General features: G+C 53.7%; 2 protein-coding genes across 2 annotated transcripts; one reads left to right on the top strand and one right to left on the bottom strand.

Moving 5' to 3' along the window:
- On the bottom strand, positions 1 to 771 carry PG986_001688 (uncharacterized protein; the record flags this gene model as incomplete). The annotated part of the gene is made up of 1 exon (XM_066837910.1): positions 1 to 771. The coding sequence occupies one exon, from the start codon at positions 769 to 771 to the stop codon at positions 1 to 3; it is 771 nt and encodes a 256-aa protein (XP_066706803.1).
- Positions 772 to 9767: 8996 nt separating this feature from the next.
- PG986_001687 (uncharacterized protein) lies at positions 9768 to 11585 on the top strand (the record flags this gene model as incomplete). The annotated part of the gene is made up of 3 exons (XM_066837909.1): positions 9768 to 10496; positions 10558 to 11232; positions 11274 to 11585. The coding sequence occupies 3 exons, from the start codon at positions 9768 to 9770 to the stop codon at positions 11583 to 11585; spliced, it is 1716 nt and encodes a 571-aa protein (XP_066706802.1).
- Positions 11586 to 14782: the final 3197 nt, after the last annotated feature.

Raw genomic sequence — 14782 nt, 5'->3', positions numbered from 1 at the left:
TTACTCCTTAACAGGTAGTATGAACCGAACCTTCTTGACGGGCTTTGCAGCCGGGATGTCTATGGGTTGTGTCTTATTAGATTCCTCCAAGTCCTCGACGCGGAGCCCCAGCTCGCTCATCGTCTCCTTCTCGGGTTCCTCCTCGATAGCCCACACATCAGGGCTTGGCTCGCGCCAAGAGTGCCGCCTCGGCAGCTCGGCGCTGCGTGTGCGGCCGTGGAACGCGCGGCGTGGTGGCGGAGAGAAACGCTTAGTAGGTCTGCCTCTGGGAGAGCCGACGTGGAAATCTGTCAACGAGAGCATTTCTTCCGCTGTGTGTGCCTGCGACGTCGAGGCGGTAGGTTTGAGCCGGTCGAAGCCGAAGCCGGGTAGATTGAACGAGGCGCTCTTTGATGGTCGAAAGCGGATATAGTCTTCCTCGTCGTCACTGTCGGCACTGTCCTCGAGTATGGCGCACTCGTCCTTGTTCCTGGGCTTGTATCGCTTGAGGCCATCGAGAGTCGATGGGCTTATACTGCGAACGATCTCCTGAGGCCGAGACGAGTCTTCGATCCCTGCATCGAAGTCGAAGTCAAACTCGAGCTCTTCGCCCTGGGGGCTTGCGGGGGTCAAGAAATATGTCAAAGGGTTCCTCTGTAGTAGGGGCATGTCGAACTCATCGTCGTCTGTCGAGGCATCCTCGTCCAGCAACGGCGGAGAACGGCTGGTGAAGGACAGAGGGGATGAGCGCAGCCGGGATAGGGCAATAGGGCCCCTTGGTCGCACAGGCATGGCTGTGGTGTGAGGTCTGTTGTGTAACAGATATGTTGAGGGTAGATGGAGAGAGGGAGATGGTGAGAGATCAGGGTGAGAAGGATGTTGTGATGGTAGTTGGCATCCCGTCTTTTCTTATTTGTTTTTGGGATAACACGAGAGTGGCTTATACCCAAGCTTTTTTTATATATATAAGGTATAAAGCGGGCTTCAACGGCGGCCAGTGAGTGGGTTGGCGCCGGCTTAATTTGAGAGGGACCGAAGGGACCGAATGGAGAGAGGGAAGGAAGCCGGTGAAATCCTTCAGAACACAAAGTGATAGGTCGTGAGAGACAAGCGTCGTATCAAAGCGAAGGGGAGGAGCAGCGGCGACACCGCCTCTTGATATATAATGTCGCATCGAAGACAGAGGTGTTCGAGGGGAAGCTAGTCGCCCCTAGCAAGCTGCCTAGTCATGGCCCAATCGAAGAGGCTGCCTTGTGAGGTGACAGGCTGAAAATGGAGGGTGGTCATGAACCGCCGTTCAGCTCCATTAGTCCTGGCAAAGATTGACATTTTCCAATTGCGGGGACGCCTCAGCGCCCGCGTAACCTGTCTCGAAACAGGGAATTCGAGTGAATCACCTAAGCTGGGGGCTCAGCAGGCAGTCTACAATCCAAGCTATTGACTGCCCGGAGCCGAATCACGCGTCGGCCAAGGGTGGTGGGCATAGGATGTGTGTGTGTGTGTGTGTGTGTGTGGGATACGAAGCCACCATGGTAAAGTGTCCCCCAGACACACGCACTATGGGGATTTGGCTATGTGATGTTTGCTTCCACATCCGAAGCTACCAACCTAAGACAGTTCGAGCAGGCTGCACACCCTCTTAGGCGCGGTTGACGGGGGACAGCTGACCGCAAAGTGCGACTGCGCTTTGATTCTGCCGAGCCTGCCGTGGCACAAGGCGACCAGCGTCTCCATTGCAACTCCACGAGGCTGGTGAACAGTCATACTTGGGAGGAACTGTTTGAGGTGACTTGCCTCGACGATCGGCCAAACAGTCTGCATCGTACCTTGCATCGTGCGGCCATGAGGTGCAGAGTCTCCTATAGGTTGACTAACTGACCCCACGGGCCAAGATCGGGGGCTGGTTTGCTCCTATATTCCCATCGCCCTGCATTAACTGCCTTGGAAGAGGGGACGGATGGATATGGTGTGTGTGTGCAATCATAGTCTTGCCGCTTGCCGTGCCTTGGGATCAAACAGTCAATCATTCAGTGATTTGTAATATAATATTGTTGATTTGATCGAGCCAGTCAATCAAGGAACTCGTTAGTCCAGGCGGTCACGGAGGCGCGGTGCTTTGCATCATCTGCCTAGCCGAATACGTGACGGTTGTAGTAAGCTGGGCGGCATGTTACTCAGACCCGAGAAAACAACTCGTATGTGTGTTTGTGTTTTGTGTTTTGTCATCAACCGTCACATATCGCGTTGTGGTTGAGTCGAATGGATGTAAGTCTCGAAGGAGGAGGGCCGGGATCCATGACAAGAGCCAGACAACCCGTCCCGCTCTCCAGCTTGTATCCAAGTCGCCGTTTTCGTCGACCTGCAGCTGCCCGAGGAAGGGGGGGGGCTGCATCTGCATGGGGACTAGCGCCGGTGAACCCTAGTGAATCCCAGTGAGTCCCAGTGAGTCCCAGTGAACCCTGAAGACGATCAACAGCAACAGCCGATTAGCTTCAAGCACATGCATACCACATCCAGCAAAAATAGCGGGATTGGCACTAGCATCTTATCGCGAGGTGCGTATCAGATGACAACAAAACTCCCATCCCTCACCTTCCCTTCCGTCTGCCATCAATACTGAGAATACTGAACTCGCTGCAATGTAACCCAACCTAGCATCACACAGACAAGGCCTCTGGGCCAATGGAAAATGTTGCGTCGACTGCTGGGGATCAAACATCATCTACATCAATGCACGGTCATTTTCTATCACCGGCAGGCACTACCTCACCGTTTCTTCCTTGGACTTTTCCAGGCAGAGCAACGGGAGAGGAGAAAGAGGGTGAAAAACGGGAAACGACGGTGAGCGCTCTCTTCCCTCATCTGAACCTGCCTGGAGACTCGGGATGGAGTCAATTTGGATGGCAGGTTAGCGGTCTCGGCCGATCGCTAGCTGGTCTTAAACTTGGTTCAGGATCGCCATAGAGTTGGAACAAGCGCTGCCCAGGTGCGGAGATCCCAGAGGCCGTGGTACCCGCAACCTTTTTCTTCTTCTTTTTTTCCTCGATAGCTTCGTAGCAGAGCGGAGCTTGGGCAGCCTTCCTTTTAATACCTGATTCTCAAGAATTCGATGTTTACCCCCTCCTGTTTCGCTTAACAGGCCGCTCTGCGCCGCTCGCTTCACTTCGAGGTTGCTTGGGTTCAGCGGTGGTTTGACAGACAGTCGACGAGACGGCCGTCATTGCAATGATCGTGCCTAACCCTGTCAAAGTGGAACACTGGGCCACTCATCAAACTCCGGAGATCTGAAGCTGATCGATCAAAAAGTGAACCATGGGTTTCAGTAAGCGCTGTCAGGTCCGTGTCAAAGAAATCGATCCACCCACGAATATGTATGGGTCAAAGTAACATGGCGATGTGATGGCCACCGCATACCGCGCTGAAGACGACAAAAAAGCCTTAGTTTCCGCAGCCGTCCAGAGAACCCCGATAAAGTCGCAGGCTAGTGGCCTTATGATGCTTCGACTGAGTTCCTCTGCAACCGTACATTAGCATTGACTTCTTGGCCGGCTTGCCTCGCTGGAAAAACATTCTACGACACTTGAAGTGCGAAGGGGCCATGTAAGACATCTCGACCAAGCCTTTGTACCCGGCCTGGCCATTTTATTGGTTTCAAAAGCGTACGGCCTTGTGTATCGTGGTGGTAGATGGGCTGATGATGGATCAAAGACAGAATCCGGCAATCTGCTTTCAATTGCCGAATCCATCTCCCAGGACCTGGTTGAGATCATGCTGGAGAGGGAGCGCCCAGACACGACGGATACCAATGTGCTGAAAAGGATCGAACCCATCCGTGCGCACCTGGGCTGACCTGGGCTGGCCTTTCTGCTGGCTTTCGCATATACTGGCTAGCGATATAAGGCTGAACCTTGTTGTGCCATTCCTGGAGGCCGGAACCAGCCAGCTCGCAGTCTATGGTAGCCACAGAGCCACGCGGAGATGTCGGTCGCGTTCTATCGTGGACAGGCTCGAACGGCCCAGAGCTTCGTCCAGCCCGCACGTCATATTGACAAGGGACGAAGAACGGGAGGCTGAGGGGTGAGTATTTCGCGCGTGGGCATAAGCGCGGGTATTGTTGCACATAAGGCTGAACTACCCCCACGTGGCACTGTTGCTAATTGGCGGCATGAGTCTTGATGGAAATGGGGTTGGTCGAAAATCGTAATTGTCCCCAATATCGGGTCGATCTCGTCAGCTGACTTCAACTCCGTTTCTCTTCCCGCGGTACCGGACTGATTATATCTACTATGACGTCTGGCTGTATGATCATGCTTCTTTCCATGCTACTCTTGGTGCCCTAGTTTAGGACCTGGGTCAGTAAAGGTAAGGGTTGAGCATGACTCATCTGACCCAACCTACACATGTGCTCCTTGGAACCTAGCCATGGTTCTACAGCAGGTTAGTAAATCTTTCCGTGCCAGTTTCTATATCAGATATGGACGTCATATCTGAAGTAGGTCACCCAACTGGCTGTTTCAAAACCCGATTGCTAACACGTACCCAGGCTCAAGAAGAAGAAGAAGGACATACCTTGGGGCCTATATATCGAACAAAGGGTTTCCATAATACAAGAGATCACAGAGACCTGCATCGTGTGTCTCTAGATATGGACGCAGTATGCCCCCCCATCCCATATGAGTTCATTGGTTGACCGCGCTATCAAGACATAACAAAGGTTATTGGCTTAATGCAGTGGTTTCAAGAATCTGATGTCTGGACCAACAGCATGTCTCACACCATTCCGCACTGCAGCTGACTACCTTGTGCGGCTTCGCCATGTTGAACTCTATCTGGATATCCTCTTCAGGAAAGCCCATCAGAACTTGGTTGAATCCGCTTCGATGAGAGCCGATGCTGGTGTAGGATAGATAACTGGCCATCTACCCAATAGGCAGTCTGTGCAAGGTCAATAGCTGTCGGGGAATGACGAGGCTTCATCCCGGCAATGCTGAGCCTATCTGGTTGGCGGGATCTCATCCGCGTTACTGGAGCCTGGATGCAGCGTTGGGATTACCGGCCCCCCTCCGGATCATGTCCCTCCATCGCCGCGAACGATGTGACGCATTAAATACGTGCGCACATCTGTGTTGGGAGGCATAAGTGAAGAGTGGAGGTTGTCTACCTGGCTGCCCTGATCACAAGAACCTAGTGCCATTTGGGCATATGAGTTTGCCAATGGACGAGCTGTCCTGCGTCTCACGTCCAGCCCGGATCATCACAACGAAGGCGCGAGTCAAAAGCTACCAAATTCTGCCTCGCAGACAAGGTATGGCAACAGCTTTCCTGATGCATGCTGACCTCATGTGACCACCCTCTAGTTGCTTTTCCCCCGGTCAGCGATAGGTACGGCTGTCAAGATCCATGCGAGGACAAAATTCAATATCGAAACAAAACATCCGGTCCCGCTCCCATCGTAGCGCCCGCAGACTGGTCGTTAGCATGGGATTACGATACAGATGGCTGCAGCTTTGGTCAAGCCCCTGAATTGATTCCGATTGGGCCAAGAAAGCACCACTCCCTGGCACGCAGTAGGGGACGGTACGTTTCCCTAGAGATCGAAATGATCGAGGGCGTCTGTTTAGCTTCGTGGATTCACGTTCACGATGAGCATGATAGTGTTGCCAGGAGTCTCACCTAGGTATTCAACAAGCGCATAAGCACAATATCGGCTCCCCATTATAAGTGGGGTGGCAGGCACACGGAACTGGCGATACTAGAACAGTGGCGGCGGTAGTCGGTAGGATATTGCTTCCTGCCTTCAACCCATTGCAGCCTCACACCGCTCTTTCTACCCGGGGCATCCCAGCGTATTACCAGTTCTGCATTCTGCGGGAGAAAACGGTGCAGGGACAATATGCTCATATTGTCATTGTTTCTCGATGTTCTGGCCCGGCCGGCTCAGCCAGCCCAGCCAGCCCCGTTGGAGGAATCGAACGGGTACCGCTATCGAGATTTCTGCTGGCCCCAGTAGTAGCCAAGACACCATAGCCAACGAAAGATTTGCGACCGCCGCCGAACACAAGAGCAGTGTACGAGCTCGTTCACATGATGGTTTCTGTACAATCGCAATAGCCATGGCGAACAAGCTGCTTGGCATCCATCCGTATACCGGTGCTGCTACACTCGCAGTGTGCAGGTAAACAGGCGGGGAAAAGACTGTGATCGTCCTTTTCACTTTTGTCAAACCCTTGCGTCTGCGTCAATGCTCTGCATCGTCCGCAGCGACTTCTCCATGTACCAAATGTGGCTGGCCTTTGCTTGTGGAGTCTGATTATCGCGACTTTTTATGGTACTCAAAACGGGTCACTCGCTGAAGGTCAAGGGCTTCAAACTCCATCCGCGACTATAGCGAACGACACACCTACTCCAGGTATACTTGGCTGTCATATAGGCAAACACTTCTAGACCCCTACTACGCGTCCTGAGCACCGAATGGTCGTTTTAGGACACTTGATCACTGGAGCGAGCCCAGTCAGTAGGCATCTTGGGTGGATGGTGTGCATAACGCGCAGTTCGCAAACTGATGGGCTCCTCGGTGCCAATTCAGAGTCTCAGTCAGGACGGTTCCATGGCAAATCACCAAAACGGTTGCTACGCTTTAAGGTTAGATTAGTATGCAGCCGTTGGCAACCTCAACAACGCCTCAGCGCAGCGAGGTCCTGGCCCGATTGCTCTACCGATCGTAGCATACCGCCGATGCTTGATTAACAGTACGGGAGGCGTTGGCAAGGTTGGGTGACTAACGGGGTTTGCATCGATCATTTACTCTTATCAAAGATCTCAAACGTGGCCCGGCCCCGAAAATTATTGTGTCCGGCCGTGGGTGAAATTGAGCCCATGGCGTACTGTACGTATGCGCAATACGCAAGAATTGATACATCGCATCTGTATGCTCTATACTGCACACGATGCATTGGAAATTTTGCTCGTACGTGATCAGAGCTGAGCGCCCATTGCACTCGACTGGCATGTTGTATTCTGGGAGGTTGGTGTTTCGATTATACTGCAATGACAGCGTTTCAGTCTCCACAGTGATCAGCTATACAATGGCAGAATCGGTCGCGATGACGAATGCTTACTTTGGGCGACGATGGCACTCTGCTCAGCAAGTACTACATGCTCCAAGCACTCGAACCAGAATGTTCTTGCGGAATGCGGCCCAATGATGGAAGCTCGTGGCTTCGGTTTAATGCAAGACGTCTGCAGGCATGGGAACAAAAGACCCAATAATACTTGACCGTCTGGGGTAAGGGTGTATTGGCATTGGTCGTCTCTGTCTGCCGCTCGCTCGTCGAGCATTGATAGCGGTCGCCTTGTCCGCACACTTCTGCGATCCGACATCGTCATCGCAATTTTCCCGAGGTCCTCGAGTTGGACCAAACCGCCTGCTCTGGGTGCTTATCTCACAGTCTGGGGAGAGGCTATCCGCTGCGCGACGGAGAAATTTTCCTGGGTGCTCCCTAAAAAAAAACGATCCTCGGTGGTACCAGGCGAGCTCGTCCGTCGTAAGACTGAATGATTGGTGTTGACTGCTAGACACAAGTGCCGGATTGGTACCCAAGCGACACATGCAGTAGTCGGGCACGAAACCGCGTTGCCTACCAGAAGCCAGAAGATCACTTTGCCACACACGCCTATGGCCGGCGGCGCCTTTTTGGTAGGCAGGCAGGCGGTCCAATGCGTGAAATGCGTGGGTTCTCTCTCCTCGGTCTACCAAATCTTTGCTCCTCTCCCACAGTATCGCATCTCCATATTCACCCACTTATCCCACACTAGCCAGGAGCACTTACAGCGTGCCTGACGGGAAGGATGAACAGCCACAAGTCACACAGCGCAATACGGTAGTGTAGTAGCAGGCCTGCCCGATGGGCTGTTTCGGTACGTACCGGGGCCCTCGACCTTGGAGTCTTACCGTTCCATGTGCCCTGGGTGCTTGGAATCCCAAATATTGATCCCAATCCCGTTCCGTTCCCCAGAGAACCCTGGCAAAAAAGGAAGGGAGCAGGTATTAGCCATTGGGGCGACAGCTGTTCGCATATCTCAAATTAGGCGACACGGGGTGGCTCGTCACTGGCCCGGGTTGGCTTGCAGGTAGTTAGTCAGTCAGTCACTCAGTCAGTCACTCAGACAGTCAGGATTTGAAGACCTCGTCTCCCCCTAGCTCCGTCGACGTGCAACAAAAGTGCCTCAAAGCCGGCCAGCCAGCCAGCCAGGCAGGAGGAACTGGATTCACCCAACTGCTGGGTTTAAGCGACACCACCCACGCGCAGTCACGGACACACAAGACACATACGGCACGACGGAGGAAAACTCTTCTTGTTGGCCCAAGGAAAGAAAAGAAGAGACAGATACTATGCCTATCTGGCTGCTGAGAACTCCACTCTTGGGTACCGTTCCGCCAAGGCTAGTGTGCTAGTCAAGCGCCAAATAAGCTCCTGCCTGTTCCCCCTCTCTCGGTCCCCTCTTATTAAGAGTACAAGCCGTCCGTTGTACTCCATCCTCCTTCTAGCCCAGTTCCAGTCGCACTTCTCGGCCAGGAGGTACCAGCAGCGCAGTAACAGCAACAGCAGCAACAACAACACCAGCAAGCACCAGCAACCAAGCCCTTGATTGGAAAGGCCAGAAGGCCAAGCCCCGGCCTAAGCCCAGCGACTCTGAAATACACACTGACACACACCCACACCCGTGGATACGCCCCCGAAAAGGCCGATCAGAAACAGCATTGCCCTTCATTTCTGGGATGCCCTGGCCTGAATTTATCGATAAACCGTGACCATCTGTCCACGGCTTTCTGAATTTCTCGACCGGCAGAACCCTACGGGTACGATTCTCCTATAGCAAGTAAGGCGACAATTGTGGCCTCTTGTTCGTACTGTCTTGTACCTTGTCAAGCCTACCTACCGTAGGGCCCCCTCCTCTGCGGCTGCACGCCCGCTATTTGTACATTGATCGCATTGATGGTCTTCGAGCTCGAGAGACGGCGCCAACGCTCACTCACCTATTTACCACAATAACTCAACTCGCCTCGACATACTTACCTGCTCCCTTACTCACTCACATCTTCTCTCTTTCTATTTGGGTCTGAAACGTTTTCCCTCCTTGCGCGTGGTTCTGTCGTCAGCGGTTGAAGCCAGCGCTTGAAATAACAAGAAAAACTCGTCCGTCGGTCGAAAGAGGAAAGAGAGGAATGATACGTCGAGGTGGCAGGTAGCATAGACAACAGACCTCCGCTCACACCCATCGATCGTCCTATCATACCATCCCATCAATCCATCAACCAATTTTGGACCAAGGCGCCCCCCAGGCCCCCCCGACAGAATAGCCCTGCCGCTGCCCGCCCAAAAGCAGCAGTAGCTACCTGGGCAACCCACCCGCTCTTGCATCTCGTTTCTTTCCCACCCCCAGAATATAATAAATTCTCACAAGCCGCTGCCGACACATTTTTATCCCTACACCACCAACATTTCACATTCGCACATTCTCCCTCCTGCCCGACTTTTCGGACCACCAGAATCTTACGTTTACCTTTTCGCGACGAGAGCGACACTGTGCATACATACCACCTTCCCCACGTTATTGTCGGGGCAAGTCGCACTGCCGCGATCTTGAGCACAGATTCGACAGCTTTGTCGATACCGGAGCCCTCGAGGGCTTATCAGCACGCTCCACAACTCCCTTGCTCTCCCACCGACCCAACATTCAAACGAATTTGGATGCTTCGCAAACGCTCTTAGCGCAATTTCTTAAACATGTCATCGAGGCACCAGCGCCCTCCCGTGGCCATGGTCGAGGACGTCGACGACGACGATAGGGTTATTGAGGGATCCGGCCACTACGCCAGATCTAACGCCTTCCAATCACCCCCTGGCAGCCCCTTGAGACAACAAATGAATACTTCAAAGAAGAAGTCCTCACGGTCACGAAGAGATTCTCTTATGTCTCCTCCGGGGTACGATCTCGACTCCGATCTGCCTTCGCCGCCCTCCAAGCCGTCCAGGAGAGACTCCAAGACGGAGAAGAAGCGCTCTTCAATGGGCAGTAAGGGGAAGACCGTAGTATTGAAGGAAGATCCTCGCCCCAGGCGCCCCTCGACGCGCACTGCAAAGACGGCCCCTGGGCCGCCTCCAAGAGGGCTGTCTGATGAATCCCAATACTATGGCATTCCTTCGCAGACCATTATACCCTCAAACAGCCGGCCGCGCGCCTCGACAAGGCCAGCAAGCTACTACGGCTCTTCTCGGCCTCCACTATCTAACTCTGCATATTATGGTGGTTCAGCCCCAGCCCCATTGGGCACTTCATTCCCGCCACCGCAATGGAATGGCGGCCCTCCGGGCATGCCGCCGCCTATGGGGCCCCCTCAGATGATGACGCACTCTCCTCTGAGCGGCCCGCCAGTTGATTATTTCAGCAACAACGCAAGGCCAGTAGATACCCTTGCTGCAAGATTCTCGCGGCAGGGAGAGCCCCCGGCCGCGGTCGTCTCTGGGCTTCCATGGTGGTCCTCCGTCGGCATACGACGATTACGAGCCTTCTCAGATAATAGAAACGCCCCCGCCCATGCGGCATGCTTCGCTAGCGAGGCGGCCGAAGAAAAGTCAGGACGACCGGACCCGGATGCCTCCACCGGCGCGACCTCAGACTACTAAGCCTGAGCGAGTGGTGTTTCGTCCGCCACCGCCGGCAAACCACAGGAAGTCAGCTCACTTCGCGGATGATGATGAATTGGACGATGATGCAGAGACGGAGGATGGCTTCTACCAGCCGGCACCAGGTCGCCAGGATTCCTTCGAGTATGGCACTGATGTGGTCCCTTCCAGGCCAAGAAGAACCAGCATCGATTCGGAGGATTACGAAGATAGTGTCTTTCCATTGGACGAGCCAACGGGACATAACCGACGCCATTCGTCCTACAACTTTGAAGACAAGGTGAAGCAAGCTGCTTCTTACCAAAATGAGGTATCTGGTGGAACGGCACCCCTGACCGCTGAGACTCTTCGCCGTGTTAAGGACGGTGGTACCAGCCGGTCAAGCCGAAGCACTCAAAGTCGCGACGAGAGCAGCTACAAGCAGTCGGCCACCACCAGGACTACACGATCAAGCAGCGGGGATGACGATATTACCATCAAGGTCCCAGACGGCGCGATTGTCGAGGTCGGCAATGCCAAGATCAGCTGCAGAATGGGGGCGAGATCAACATCGGCCGCAACAATGGTGGGAGCGATCGGGGCACAGTCTACGATGATGATCGCAAGACCCGGGCCATCGAGGACCGCAAGAGCCGGGCCATCGAGGACCGCAACAGCCGGGCCATCGAGGACCGCAATAGCCGGGCCATCGAGGACCGCAAGAGCCGGGCCATCGAGGACCGCAAGAGTAGGACGGATAAGCCTGCTACGCGGAACCGCGCGAGCTCTCAGTCAGGCTCATACTCGCACGCACCCTACCTGGGCGGTCATGGTGGATATGCCCCCGCATTTGGTTCGCATTATGGTTCCCCTGGGCACTACGCTCCTCCTCAATATCCCCAGTACCCGTCTTCTGAGTACGAGTACTATGAGACTTAATCGATGACGCCGGCCTGACTGGCGTTTTCACTGGTGGAAACCGATTCTTTCATGCGGGCGACGCAGCACTTTCTTCATGATTGGTACGATATCCGGCTACTTTTACGCCACAGCTTGTCGGCATTGCACTATCCTAATTCGTCTGCGACATCATGGGCCCTCTGCTTCCTTATTAGGGAGACCGGGGGTCTAGGTACATGGGCTGGAGCACAAAGGAAACTGGAAAAGCGCAACGCTCTATTCACCATTCCGCGCATCTTTTTTCTCATTTTGGCTATTTACGATTGCATTTCGAACATTTTCTGCAGGCATTATATGAGGCACGAGTGATGAGAAGAATGACCTAGGATGGGTGGCTTGGGTCTTTATGAGGCTGAGTGGAGTTGGGTTGATGTTAATGTTTTTCCTTGCAAGATACCGACCGTTTTCATTGCGGCGGAGTCTGTTCTGTGCTGGATTGTCTCTTCCTCCTTCTTCTTTTTGGTCTTCTTCTTTTCTTCCTCTATTCTACAAGGGTATGGCTGTGCCAACGCTATTGCAATTCACCGTGTTTTGAAGGCGAGCGTTTCGCTTCCTCTGCATGGCGTAAGAGTTGGATTCATAGATCTGTATGGAAGTTCACACTTCTTGTGGCAGGGTTGTTCTACTGCAAACAGGCCTGCCCTGCTCAACTCGGTTCCCTACGTGGGGTTTCTCCTTGAGTTTTTCTTTGGCCGATAGACTCGACTTGGGAATTTGCTACTTCGGGAACGAGGGGGTTTGATGCCACCTCGCAAAGACACCGAGGGGCGAGATGGGCTGTTGAGACGGCGTGATCTCTTCGGAAATATTACTTTTTGCCTGCGCAGAAGAGTTGCTCACGGCGGCATGGGCTTTGGATGGACTGCCACGGCGGTTACAATCTCACAGGTCATGGCGGCGTTCCCTCCCTGGGGCCGCAGCTTAGTCATGGTTTCACAAGACACTTAGGATAGATATCTCAAGAACCTACAATGGAAATCACGATAGGCTCGTGCGAAATGCCGACCTGTCGACTCTTAAGCGCATCATGATGTCTCTCATTGCACCGTGTACACCGATAACCACGCCGTGAAGTGACATAGGTGCCGATCCCAATGCGGCCCTGTATGATTGTTTGTAGTGCGGGCTTCCCGGTAGCAAGCTGTACGTACGTACCACTTGACTCGCAGACTGCTGGGTCGGTACATCCTGACAGCTGCGGCTTCGTCCACGCGTCCTCTTGTCTCTCTGTGTTGTGTTGGGCTGGAGAGTTGGAGCAGTTGCTTGCTGCACATTGCCACACCGCACATTGCCGAGGTGACACGAGTGCAAGTCGGACCAAAGAGAGACGCGTTCACTGCACAAGCGAGATGGTGTCCATGCTTTACTGAGGTAGGGAAATAAATACGATGCGATGACGCGGTCGACACAGGAGACGGGATGCAACAGCTGACAATTACTGGACACATGTATACCTGATTTGTACATCTATGCCCATCTATGCAGTATGCAGTGACACTGCCTGGATGGACCCTTAGGACATGGAGATATCAACCCACCAAACCAAACCCCCTGAAAAAAAAGTCGGGGGATCCCAGTTCCCGGTGCCACAGTTGCTTCTTCCACCCGGACTTCTCGAACGCGGGTAGCGGCGACTCAGTATGTGCCAGCCAAGACGTACTGTACAATAGTGTCGTCTCCCCCTTTCTTTATGATATTCTAGACCTCCATCTCATCCTGATCGATGGAAGCGGAGCGGCCCCCTCTGCCCCTTGGCGGGCGTGGAGGTAAGTTTGTGAGACTTCTGGGACCGCGATCCATCATCCGAATCCCCCGACCGGCACCACATGAATCGCAGTGGAGAGGATTGGCCAGCTGGCAGAAGTCTATACGCATGCCAAATATAGTTCGAGACCACGCACTGTCTAGTGAGCACTTGGCGGCTGCTGCTGCTGCTGTTGCTTGGGCTGGTTCCCCAGGGGAGAGGGGAGAGCATGGACTGCCATGCGCCTCATGTATGTACGTATCCGTATGTATTCAGTGTACATAGATATTTCACCAACTACCTACCTTCCCATAAAAAGAAAAGACACGGCTTGGCGGGTATGTATGATATGCAAGCTTGAATTGTTGGAGATGAGACGACTCGACTTGAAGCGAGGTGCCTCATCTCATCTCCGTAGTAATGTGCCGTTGGCTGGGTGAAAGATGAAGGAGGGATGGATGGCCGGGGATCTTATTCGATGGGATCATTGGGATGAGACGATAAGCAGCAGACGAGAGAGCGAGCGGCGGCTACTCTCATTAATTACCCCAAAGCTGTGTGTCTGTTGCTTTCATCATCGCACATACCTGTACGACAGACCGACCTTCCCTCCCTGTTAGGTGCATATATACGTACATGATCAAGTGCATTGTTCTGTGGTTGCTCCGTCTATCCACACGCACGTACATCAATACGTACATCCTCAGGCAACAGGGATGCAAGCAAGTCATCATTAGCTTCGCTTGGTGGCATTAAATCCCATCTGGGGATAGCCAAAAAAGACCGAGACTGGGCAGACAGGACGGCGGCACTAGCGAATCGCCCGACCCACCGGCGGTTGTTGGCTTGGGACGATGCGTTGTCATGAAACCTTGGGCGGACCACGGCCATGTAAGTACTTACGGAGCATTTGAATATTGCTTGCGGGCAGCTGAACTGAACAGGTAATGACGGTCTTTACACATCACGTGAAGAGAGACGGCGGACCGAGCCTCTAGCTGGAGAGCGCGCCTAAGCAAGTCCAAGTCTGTATTTCAAATAACATGTGTCTACATGGAAGAAAGCGATCATCAAAAACACCCAGGTAATGAACGTAAGCTCGACGCGACGTGGAATGATCGCCGCCGTTCATGCCACTGTACAGGGAGATCGGTCGTGCGTGCAACGCCCAAGGTCCAAGGTCCAAGGTCCAGGCGAGCGCTAACGGTAACGGTAACGGTAACGGTAACGGTAGCCACGTCCCGAGCAGACCGTTTTCGTATGGCGTCTCCTGCGCCACTACTCCCATGGGCCCTGTGGCTGTGATGTGATTTTGACGTGGCTGGGCGTGTTGTCCAGTTGACGGGGCCAAGGCAGAATCAACAAATGACGTCCTCCCAGCCTCTTTCTTCGCTTCGAGGTGTGTGCGTGGACAACCAGCCTCCCAATTTCG

This window comes from Apiospora aurea (assembly GCF_038362705.1).
Source record: "Apiospora aurea strain CBS 24483 chromosome Unknown utg000001l_segment0_segment0, whole genome shotgun sequence".
NCBI classification, from domain to species: domain Eukaryota; kingdom Fungi; phylum Ascomycota; class Sordariomycetes; order Amphisphaeriales; family Apiosporaceae; genus Apiospora; species Apiospora aurea.
Note: the sequence above shows the minus strand (reverse complement) of the source record. Positions and strands in the feature narration are given on the sequence as shown.